Consider the following 13,385-nt stretch of genomic DNA (forward strand, 5'->3'; position numbering starts at 1 on the left):
TCAGGTATATGTGTCCGTCGACAGTAATCGACATTAGAGCATGAGCAGAGTGTGACACCATCCCAAGTGGACATGTTAAGAATTGTAATTGGCTACACGACACATAATTGTCGGTATTTCCTATGAATCACTGCCCCACATATGTCCACGTGTATAAATCACAGCCCACGTGTCTTCCGCCTTCTATCAATTCAAACCCACATTAAATTTTCTCTACTTGCAGCCATAAAATCACATCATGTTATTTTATCCTTACTTGGTCCAACGGCTAAGATCGTTTTTTTATTTTATTTTAAAATAAAGATCGTTTTACTTTAGTGTTCGGTTTATCCTTACTTGGTCCCACGGCTAAGATGGTTTTTCTTTATTTTTCTTTCTTTTTTTTTTTTTTTTTTTTTTTTTTTTAAGATCGTTTTAATGTAGTGTTCGGTTTGATCAAAATCATACTCCGTATTAAAGTACTCCCAAACATATATCATCATATCTGTGGAAATAAATTAACGAAAAATTTAAATTTCACCCTCTCGAGTGGAATTAATATTAAGTAAAAAGTTTGTGAAAATAATCGAAAAAGTAATTTTTCTTTTTATAAATATTTAAAAATATTTATCTGTTTGAAAGTGACAGTATAATTATATGATTATATAATTATTAGGATGTAATTATATGTCTGTATAATTACGTATGAATTAAATTTTTATATGTTATTTGGTTACAACAACAACCAGCCTCAATTCCACCGAGTGGAGTCGGCTATATGCATCCTCATGTTTAAGTTCAAGATCAATGTGTAGATCACATGCCATATTATAAATCAAATAATAGTATCATGTATAAAATACGATAATACAAATGCATATAATAAATATAATATAACGATATATCCTATAACTAGCTTTTCTAACCCTATGACACTATCTATAAGAAGTCATCTACGTGGATATTACGACGCCACTCTTCTCTCTCGACTATTAAGTTTTCTAAAATACCTAAAATTTCTAAATCCTTTGTAACTACCCTGTCCCACGTGAGTCTAGGTCTCCCTCTCCCTCTCCTCTATATTCCTATATCTATGTCCTCACCTTTCCGAACGGGAGCTTCTCTAGGTCTACACCTCACATATCCAAACCACCTAAGTCTACCCTCGTCTATATATGCAACGTTTAAATCGCTCCTTATAGTCTCATTTTGGACTTTATCCCTTAGAGTAAGTCCACTTGTCCACCTTAACATCCACATCTCTACTACTTTAATCTTGTGCTCTTGTTGTTTTTTTATCGGGCAACATTCGCTTCTATATAGAACATCTACCACTGCTGTTCTATAGAACAGTTGGTCTCACTGCTGTTTTATAGAACTTTCCTTTTAACTGATTCGACATATGTCGATCACACAAGATACCTGTTGCACTTCTCCATTTTTCCCATCCTGCTTCTATACAGTGGGTGACATCCCTATCAACCTCTCCATCTTCTTGTAGAATAGACCCTATCTATCAGAACATATCACACCTCGACACATCCACTCCTCCTAGCTGGATCGTACTAGTCCGACTTCTCCCTTCTCCACTGAAGTTACAGTGCATATATTCCGTCTTACTACGATTCAACGTGAAACCTTTCAACTCCAAGGTTTCCCTCCACAGGTCTAACTTCTCATTTACTCCCTCTCTGCTCTTGTCTATCAAAATGACATCAGCTGCAAATAAGATACACAACGGTATGTCATCATGGATATGTCGAGTCAGGACATCCATCACTAAAGTGAAAAGATATGGACTTAGAGCCGAGCCTTGATGTACACCGATGATGATTGGGAAATCAGGCGTGTCTCCTCCATTCGTCCAGACACTAGTTCGTACCCCCTCATACATATCATGGATAAGGTGGATATATTGACTAGATACCCCTTGCTCGGTCGAAGCCCACCAAAGGATGTTTCTAGGGACTCTATCATACGCCTTTTCTAGGTCGATGGACACCATGTGCAAGTCTTTTTTGTTGCTTCTATACTTCTCCATTAAACCCCTAACAAGAAAGATTGCCTCCATGGTTGACTGTCCAGGCATGAAGCCAAACTGGTTTTCGGATATCTCTATGTTCAATGACCCGTTCCCATAGTTTTATAGTGTGGCTAATGAGGCTAATACCTCGATAGTTAGCACAATCTTGGATTTCATTCTTATTTTTTAAAAATAGGGACTAATGTGCTTTTTGTCCAAGCATTTGGCATCTTGCACAAGACCATTATCTTGTTAAATGCCTATATCTCCAAGACACTTCCACATCTTTATGGAGATATCATATGGACCACAGGATTTTGTATTCTTCATCTTTCTTAAAACTTCTTTAACTTCAAGAAAACGAATCCTCCTAATATAGCAAATCTTTCTATCTTCATTCTTAGGAGGCTCCACGATTTGCTCCCTTTGCACTCCATTAAATAATTTATCAAAATACTGTTTGGTTAATATTGTATAATTATATTGTAATTACAAAAATTATGTTTGGTTGTATAGTTAGTATTTATAATATTAGATTATAAAAAATAAATAATATAATAAGAAAAGAATTTAAATTGTGTAATTAAACAGTGTAATTATACCAATTCTTATCGAGGAGATTGGAATTGAAACTGTGTAATTATAATCCCGAATTACAAGCAATTACACGATTTTTCAATGACAAGGTGGCTTTCCAAACATAAAAAAAAATCGATTTCGAAAAAAAATAAAATAAAATAAAAATCGGTTTAATGTGGAAAACCAACGTAACGCTCATTCACATACTATAAAAACTCTGTAATACTAAGGTCCTTTTCACTTATATTCTCTCAGTCACTCGCTCTAAATTCATATTCATTTCTGATAATTCTCTCTCTCTCTCTCTCGTCTCGTTGAAAATATTGGCTTTGATTTTTGTTCTTTACCGATCATGACCAACGTCGTGCGTGCGTGATTATTATTTCATTCTCTCTAGTTAATTATCCTCACTAACCACCCATTTCCCCCTCACTTTTCTAGGGATGAAGTGATTGTTTTCTCCGAGAAATCAAAATTAATTAATTCATGGTTAATTTTCTTCCGATGGAAAAAAGTCAGATCATGAGGAGCTTGCTACAGCAACATAATCATCATGGAACGACGTCGTCGAGGAAGAATTCGATTCCTAAAGGCTATTTGGCGATAAAAGTTGGTCAAGGAAAAAATCAGGAGAGATTCGTCATTCCGATCGTTTATTTATATCATCCGCTATTCATGCAGCTGTTGAATGAAGCTGAGAAGGAATATGGATTCGATCAAGAAGGACCTCTTACAATTCCTTGTCGTGTCGAAGAATTCAAGTGCGTTCGGAGTATTATCGATCGCGACCGCGACCGCCACCGCCACCGCCACCACCATATCGGATGTTTCCGGGTTTAATTAATCGGTCGCCAGAGGAATTTCCTATATCAGTTTTTTATATATGTAGCTGAAGTTTCAGTCCTGTTTCTTAATGTAAATTTAGAGTTTTAGCCTTTTTTAGACGACTAGGTAGAAAATCAAGCTTTGGTTGGTTCACAGTGATGATGGTTTTAAGTTCAAGGACCAATTGTAATGAAGCTTTTTGGTGATTATCTATGTATGTGGTAGAAATACTAATTCCAAAAAAGGGAGAAGTAAAATGCTTTTCTTTTCAATTCCTTTTCCTTTAGTATTTGATTACTTTAGCTTAATGAATACTTAAGTTCAAGATGATAAGAAAACTATGATTGAAAATAATGGTTTACTTATCTAACGATTAATGGTGCGAGTGCGACGATGAATAGACAAGAGAACCCAATTGTAGGGCCGAAAAATAGTTGCTTTGAGCCCTTAATTCTTTTATTGCTGTTGGGTTGGGGTTAAGTCAATCAAACAGTAACCATGAAAACTGAGACCTACATTAATTCAATCATACAACGAATCAAATCTTCTTTTTTTTTTTCCTTTTTTTTTCTTTTTTCTCTTTTTATGTCACATGAAATTATACTAACTCCGTATATAAATAATTCTCTTTATTAGGGAAAAAATTATCTCAAATAATTATTGTTTTTCGATTTTCAATATAATTTTAAGTATAAATAGTCAAATTTATTCGTACTCACTAAATTAGTTAAAATGAGATATTATAATAATTTAAAATAAAAATTAATCATGATTATTATAATTATTATGCGTAAAAATATGAAAAATAAACCACTTTTAATAGTAAGTAATAAACTAGTAGTGATTTATTTTATTTTTCTTGGGAAGGTTTTGAATTTTTTATTCCAATTGAAGCAAAATTTTCTTTTATTAGAGAGATTAATTATCTCCTGAATGAAGGTAAAAATATCTGGCCACACATATATTCATATCCTACGTGACTTCCTTATACAGTAATAGAATAATTTCCCTATATATTAAATTTAAGCTCTAAAATTTGTAAAACTTTTTCTAGGTGTGAACACACAGGCATAACTGAAATTAACCAGCCATCATTGAACAAAGCTTTCCGTCTCAGGGTATAAAAGAATCAAAAGTTGGATTAACCTAATTTTTTTGGTACAAAATAAAAAGTACTAGTACAAATAAGAAAGAGGGATAAAGTTGGTGGGATTTTAATTTAATTCTTTTATTTTTACGTCATACAATATTCATACCAGTTGCCTGCAGTTACCATAAGTGACAAGGTACTAAATCAGTTTCTTTTCTAATTTTGTGGAGCAAAAATCCATTTTTAAAATTCCATTGGTTGTAAAATGATGTAAGAAGTATGTCATCAGAGTCTTTTCTTGGGCGATTAATTTCCACGGACGCTTGAATATATCATGACTTTTGATGAACAATAGTTTTTAAGAAGCTGGTGCAATTCATTTTGTTTATAAATTATGCCATGCGTCATGATTTTAAAATATGTATTGAATATTATTATAATAGTATAGATAGATTTAATGGTGAATTTAATTTATTTTCATTCGATAATATAGTAGCTAAAATGTTTTGCATTACTAGTAAAATACTGAATCTGTAACTTAAATTTTGTATTTTTCTTTTATTTAAAATAGTGTATTATTCATTATCTCGAATTTTATTATTTTAATTTATTGAATTCAATATAAATAATGAGTTATAATTATTTTATTCTAATATCATTCATATTATATTGGTGTTATGATAATAATTAATGTAAATGAGACAAGATACTAATAAAGAGATATCTTAATTTTGAGGAAAGATCATACTATTATGATTATTATGATACTTTTTGATGTATACATATTTATGATGATATGGAGCAATTGGCTTTGTCAAATTCAATATCCATAAAGATACCGTCATAAAAATGCACCATTGCAATAATAATAATTTATATAAAATAAAAATAATAATTTACATAGACATATTTTTTAAAAAATTCAAAGACTTCACAAATATCCTCATTCATGACAATTTTAGAAGCAAATCATGTCAATTTAGTAAAACAACTTACCTTCTATAATGAATATAACAAAGCACGCATGATGCCCATCATTAATTTGAAGATCCACAACATCAACGATCCCCTATATAAATAAAAGAAGTATCTGTTAAAATATAATGAGAATGTTTAGAAGTTTCAAATTTAATTTTTTTTTGGCAATTATATAGAGAATTCATCATTTGAATACTATATATGAGAACAAATTTTAACATGATATTGCTCATTACTTATCAAAACGTTTCTTCTTTTTGGCCTATTGCCACCACACTATCTTATAAGAGCATATATATATAAATTTATTTTGTTTAAAACTACAAGTTTTTAGACTTAAATCAATGAAAAAGATATCCAAAAATATATATATATATTAGTCTTTTTCGATACGATGTATCATGTGTCACATTTTATTTCTCTTGATTAATTTGTTTATAAATAATTAGAGCTTCTCTTTAAATTTATTTTGTGTGTGGAATTCGCAATGCTTCGCTTCAACCTTCAAGTATATATATTATGATATTTGTTGGCAAAATACTAAATAGTCGTTTTATACAATAATGATTTTTCAAAAAAATTCGATTAATTGCCTTGTCTTAGTATATGTTTATGATGGGATTTTCTTTCAAGTAGTTTTAGAAGAAAAATAGAAGAGATACTAATTGAAGGATGAGAAAATTTCTAACATATATATAGTTATAATATAATATATGCTTAAGAGGTGTGTTTATTTATAGAGTTATCGATCGTCATACTTTTTCATTTTTATTTTTAAAGATATTTAAATTTAATAGATAAAATTATAAATTATAAATTTTGATTGGACAATTCAGCCTAATTTTGAGGGAGGTTCTACAATCTGTCAATTATAAAAAGCTTGTTTTAATAGTTTTTTCTTAATCGAAATTACAGATATATTTTAATGTTTCAAATTCATGTAGAATATTAAAGAAAAGTTATCTTATAATATATTTATCTGATTTTATAGTAAAAAGTTCGGTGTGAAACCAATCTTAATTACTAAAAGAAATAACTCAAGAACGTATCAATTTTTTAGATAATTAAAGAAAATATTTCTAAGCGACAATTGTTCTGATATGAAATGAATGGAGTCGATTCTCCGGTAGTTATTTAGCTCTTGTGAATCAGTAGACTAAACAAGTTATCGTGTTCGTGTTGATGATAGAAAAAAAAGAAAAGAAAAAAAGAGAGTTTATTGTGTTGTATGATCTAATTGCACAAGAAACAATCTTAATGGTACGGAGGTTCAATGTCTCGTCGGTTAATCTCACGATCGTTGATGTGAGGATATTAAAAGAACCTAAAAAGAATCTAATTACACAAAACTTTTTACAACAATTGTTTCCATTTGATTATTCAGTGTATTACTTAATTTCGACCACATATATATGGAAAAGCAAACATGGCCCCTTAGGCGCCATATTAATCTGCGTGTGGCTCTAAGTGGGGCTGCAATGTTTTCAACATGACTTAATTTGGGAATTTGTTTCGAAATAATGTATAAACACTTAAATGGTGCTAATTACTTACGTGGTAGTGTCATCCTCTGATTAGAGAATCCGATTGGGACAGTTTTGTACTCCTAGTTTTGTGAAAATCTAGTTGTGAGGTTGTGAAAAATGTTAATTCCAAAATTATGTGATAGTTGATAGTTGTACTTCACAAACATCGTTTTGACATGATGTAATCAATCATGTATAATGAAAATAGTATAATGAAAATATTTTTGTGAAAAGAAAAATTAATTTTTTTTTTATTTGAACAAAACATCATGTATAATTTTAAAAATATTTTTTTCATTACACATAATTAATCATATTATGCAATTCTAATCAAAACATTATTTATTATGAAATAGAGGGAGTATTTATGAGAATATAATAGACGTAAATGATGGTTTTATATATCTCGGCTACAACGACGAACGAGACAAAAGTAGAACTCTTCTCAAACATATGATCATCACCAAAATTTGATCAAATCCATGTGGATGGAAACAAAAGATTGTATAAATTCCATTCAATTGTACAATGGAAATTACATAATGTCCTCTCCTAGTAGAACAAAATGCAATCGTCAATCTGTGATTGTGATGATATTACGATGGACGACAAAATACAATCGCCAGCATCTCATCTACAATAAAGATATGAGCATGCATCGTATCGTGGTCTAAAAATAAAATGACGCAATATATATGAATATAGTGATACAAATTAAAATCAGGCCATATAAGGGAACCGTATCTTACGAATATGGATGTTCAAATTTGCAATAGAATTATTATAAGGCATCGATCACCTCTAAAACGACCAAAGATATCTTCAATGTCCATTAATGCCACAATAGCGGAAACAACACTATTTGCCATTTTGCCTGGTTGTGATATCTTCGAAAATGACAAACAGTGATACTTCATGATCATAATGACGTCACAATGTAACAAAAACCGTAACCTACTGCTCTGTTGTTCCAAAATACTTATATATTTTATTTTTTTATTCATTAAAAAAGTTAATGAATGTAGATCTAAATATATTATTTTTTGGATGATCAAAAAGTAAAATTGATAAATATTATGGAATGGATGAAATATAATAGTTAGAAAAGAGATCGTCGAATATCAGAGAAATTTTTAGATGTGAATTTTTTACCACCTAAACATTTAGACATGTGAATTAACATTTAGACATGTGAATTAACATTTATATTTGACAATTTGATGATTTGATATAATGCATAAAAATTGATTAAATAAGACAAGTTATCATTTAATTTAGAAAAAAAATAGAAACAGATATTATTTTTAAAATTAAATAAGACAAGTTAATCAAGTTAATTGACTTTAAAATAGAAATAAAAAATCACGTAACCCCCTTTTCTCTTCCCTGTTAGTTTGTCTTCCCAGAAAAACCTTGAACAATATACAAAATAAGAGCAAATACTTAGCCTTTAAAACCTGGAACATGAAACTTTTCCCAGCGGAAGTCTCTTCAAGTTCAAACTGAGGGGAGAATGATTCTTAGAAAATGTCTAGAAAAGAAATATGACCAAAATACAGATTTAAGTGAAAATACAGTTATGGCAGAGACATATAAAACAGATTGAGTTAATCTCTTCGGTGAAACAATCAATTATGGCAATTAGGGTTCATAGAATTTGAATTTGGAATTTTCTTATAAGAAAAAGAGTTTTTATTTTATTTGAAGTACCGTAAGAGAGAGCCCTGGAAACATAATTTGTATTAAGTTATATATTTTAGATTAAAAACTGTATCCTTTATTTTCTTTTAATTTAAATGATAATTTAATTTTTTTTTTTATCAATTTTCATGTGTTATATTGAGTAATCAAAATTGCCAAATGTCAAATTTTAATTCGCATGTCTAAATGTCTAGGTTGTGGGAAATTCCCACTCAATTTTTTTTTTTCGAATATCAATCCATCTAAGACGGTAACACTATTTAATTTGACTAGGAAAAGCTGATGCCGGAAGTTCACCGATAGAATATACTAGTATACATATAAAAATGAAAACCAAGAAGATCGAGGCATGAGAGTTGCAAATTGAATTGTAAAAAGTCTCTCGATCGTACAATTTTAAATCAATCATGCATAAGTATTAAGTAATTAAACTTTTTTGTACTGATTAAATAGCAAACCCCTACTCCAAATTGAATCTAATACTTAATCCTAGTTAATAGCGATAAATATTTTTTTGAATAAAAAACAAATAGGAATCTCGTACGCAATTAATTTTTTAATCTATCTAAGGATCTCTCCAGGCTTCTAATTAAGGAATGTGTGCACATTCTGGGAGAAGATTAGGATATCTTTTACGGTCATCACAGTAAGAATACGTCAAGTACTTTGCTCTGAAGCTCCCCATCTTGATCCTCTCTTCTTTAGTTAGTCCGCCGAAATTTGTTACGAAACTCGTCGAATTGTCACAATTTTGTGAGTCTCGTTGGGTCGGGTCGATGGAGCATCCATCTAGGACGAAATCCGAATATGTGACTTTAAATGGAGAATCTTCATAATTGACTTTGCTTTTACCCCCATCTGTTGCCCAAGAGGATCCATCCCAAATCGTGCCATACAAAGACATAGGCTTTGAGGGATACTCACCTCCCATTGCTTCAATTCTAGGGATTTCTCTAATAGGAATATTGTCCACATAAAATACCGTCCATTTTTTGGACCACAATATTGTATAATAATGAAAATCTTCACTCGGATCGAACCATAAACGATACCTCTCTTCTCTACCTTTAGTTACACTACCATTTCCATACAAATTTGTTTGGACTATCCAGCACTTGCCATCAACATGTCTCAAGAACTCAATATCGAGCTCGTCGTGGGTATTTGGGTAAATTTGACAATTCGACGTGTAAAACGTGGCGACGACGCCGGCTGTGTAACCAGGAGCTAATTTTATGGCAGCACTGAATTTAGAATAAAAATATTTTTCTCTAGAAATAAATCCTGAACCTGAAAATTTATCAAGAGAGATTCGAACGGATTTTCCAGCTGGATCGAGAGTCACAACATTTTGATCTCCGAATAGTTTATCGAACCCTTGATTAAACGACACCGGATTGGCTGCCACATGAGAGATCCTTGCAGCCAGTTCCAGCATGCAAAGCAAGAAAACCCTAATAAAGAACTCCATTGATATATCAGTGACGACAGAAAATATTGTTTGATGAAAGAAAAAAAAAAAAAGATCGATGATTGATGATCTGTTCAATATTGAGGTGTGGTTTATTCATATACTCGCTAGCTATTAATGACTGAATCAATCAATTACGCCAGACATTTAAACTGAACACGGAAAATGAAGAAAATTTAGGGGCTAAGATTTATGAAATCTAACAGTAAATTCATAACAAATGAGGGAATATAACGGACTGTCCTGTATCAACGCGACGAAATCTTATGAAGTTTCATTTTTGGGAGCGACATGAATATTTTCTCTGACTATAAGTGCAATAATATATGAGGAAATCAGCTGCAGTTATTATTCGGTTTAATTAGTATACGTGTTTCATATAGAGCGACATGTCCATGGTTTTGACGACACAATTAAATTAGTGATTTTGTATTAAATAGTTGACCGTGACCACTAAACCCTAAATTAATTGCATTGTGTATATGATCGATCGTAAGAATCATTTTCCAAATTAAGAAAAGAAAAGAAAAAAAAACAATAACAATTGTTACGCTTTATAATTAATTTTGTCATCAAATATATGAGTTGGATCCCGGTCCATGAACTTGGACAAAACACAATTGGGTCCTAATTTTCCTCCTCTAGAACAAAGTAGCCCCTCAGCCAAATCGTAGTAGAAGAGGACTGGTCTGGAAGGAAGTAAGGAACCCCTTTGGAAAGAGCACCAAACTTGAGGATAACCATGGAACATGCATGCGAGGCATTACAGTTCCAGAAATATGATAACTTTTTAATAACTTATAGTCGATTGAAGAAATCTTATACGACCTCCGTCCCAAAATAGATGGAAATTTTTCAATGTAAATTATATGTAAAAATTTATATTTATTTTGAGACGGAAGTAATATATAATAGCGAGATTTTTTCAATTTTAAATTTATTTCAATTGCAAATTTAATTGTAAATTTTATTGTCAAATCAACATCTGACACATGACGTTTTATTAACGAATAATAATTTGACACATGTATTTTTGAACTTTGAGTTTAATTAGGTTTCAACTTACAATTTTAAGTCAATGATATTATTTTTTTTATTCTAATTAAGAAATCAAAAAATAAAAAATAAAAAATGAATCCTAATAAAATTCTAATACACTATATTTTTTCTAATTTTCTTATTTAACAAATTTTCCTAATTAAAAGTCACTATATTTTTTTTCCTATTGCTAATTAAAACAGGCACATATTTTTTTTTCTATTCAAACGGGCATATTATTTAAAACATTATTCCTAATCAAATTAAAAATATATATTAATTTTTTATTAAACTATTATTCTTAATAAAAATACGTATTTTTATTTCCTATGAACTAAAACGGACATATCTTATTTTTCAAACAGTAGGAATAACTAAATTGATTAGATGCAATTATAAATTTTATTATGAAATTAAATATTGATATGTGACTTTTACGTTTTGCTATGTTCATTATTTTTTAAAATAAAATAAATTTTTTAGTTCTAATATGATTGTAGATTTTGATATAAAATCAAGATAATTATAATTGATATAAAATTAAAATAATTCTTTTTTAATATAATATTTCACATATATTTAATAATGTTTAATATAAATAATTATTATTATAAAAAATACAAATAATTATTATATAATATATTTAAATTATTCATTTTTAGAGATATAAATTTTCTATCTAACGGACGGACCCACTGATTTGTTAAAAATAAAATGATAAAAGTTTTATTTCCCCATATTACTTCCATACTTTTTATATAATTAGTAGCACTTGATTTGATAGAACAATATTGCAAAATTTGTCTCATATTTATGAAGACAAAAATAGTAAACAAAAAGTATATAGGGTGCGTTCGTTTGGAGGCTTGCTCCAAGTTGTCTTGCTTTTTGTTGCTTCAAATTGTCTCGAAAAACGTGTTTTTACTAAAAATGGCAAAAAACACGTTTTTCGAGACAGTTTGGAGCAAGCTTAAGCATGCTCGAGCATCCGAGCAAGCCTCCAAACGAACGCACCCATAGTAATTTTCACGTGCACTGTTATATTTTACACAGGAAAATTATTAATCTCCCTCATTCGTTCAAAAAATCTATCTGAATAACCTATGTACTTGCCCAAGAATAATCAATAAAATTCCCATTTGATATTCAAAAAGGTCCACCACGGGTGACTAGCTAATATGTATAATTGATCAATCATGGACTAAATAAGGTAGTCTGGAGAGTAAATTGACCTTGGAAATAAAATGAATAATCGTTTGGCTAACAAATTTTGATTAGCTAATATATATTAGTAGATGTGTGTGGCTAAAACCACGGGACTGTATGCCGGTAGCACCGCTGATTTTTCCCGTAAATTATAAGGAATGACATCATCTTTCCAAACATAATATACATGAAATTCAAATACTGGATCCAAAAGTGCATTGCTCGTAAAATAAAGTGCTAAAACATTACACATAAAATGAATTGAAAATGAAATTAAAAATATCCTCTTGAGTGCTAGAAATTCAAAAGTGTATATCAACATAGTTGAATATAAATCTAGAAATAGCATGTTTCTGTTCCTTAGAGATGCTATGAGGATAGATAGCAAAATGAATTCCATGCATTAGCCGCTCTATCATGCTAATACTAAGGGTGTTTAGTCTTAAAGATTGACTCCTTGAGTTCTCCTTTTACAGGACATAGCACATTTCTTAGAGTATGGTATTGATAAATCATAAAGAACAAAAGTCAAAATTCAAAATCCAAACACAAACACAAAAGATGAAAATTATACTAATAAAGATTAAAATAGAAAAGGAAGAAGTCTTCAGGTAAGAACTCCAAGTTAGATGCATAGAAGACATGAAAAACATATATACCTATAAAGCTTTGATTTTCAATCTCTGAACTCATTCCTGCACTAAAATCTGATACATCCATCACACAGGGCTAATCTTACTCTTTATTTGCATAATTTAAGATATTATCCTCCAATATCTGCACTCTCTCATGTGTAACACAACAAGCATTGCCAAATTATATACATACAAAGAAATAGAACTCACCTAGAGACCAAATATCTGACTTAGAACCATAAGGTATATCAGCAAGAAGCTCAAGGCACATGTAACTCATATCTTTCCCAATCTGCCATTGAAAATAAAGATGAGAAATTACACGTGAGCCATA

General features: G+C 30.4%; 1 protein-coding gene across 1 annotated transcript; it reads right to left on the reverse strand.

The window, feature by feature from the left end:
* Positions 1–9,290: 9,290 nt before the first annotated feature.
* On the reverse strand, positions 9,291–10,172 carry LOC139882405 (probable xyloglucan endotransglucosylase/hydrolase protein 30). The gene has a single exon (XM_071866731.1). The coding sequence runs from the start codon at positions 10,170–10,172 to the stop codon at positions 9,291–9,293; it is 882 nt and encodes a 293-aa protein (XP_071722832.1).
* Between the last annotated feature and the right edge of the window lie 3,213 nt (positions 10,173–13,385).

Source organism: Rutidosis leptorrhynchoides, unplaced genomic scaffold, assembly GCF_046630445.1.
Source record: "Rutidosis leptorrhynchoides isolate AG116_Rl617_1_P2 unplaced genomic scaffold, CSIRO_AGI_Rlap_v1 contig266, whole genome shotgun sequence".
Lineage (NCBI taxonomy): Eukaryota > Viridiplantae > Streptophyta > Magnoliopsida > Asterales > Asteraceae > Rutidosis > Rutidosis leptorrhynchoides.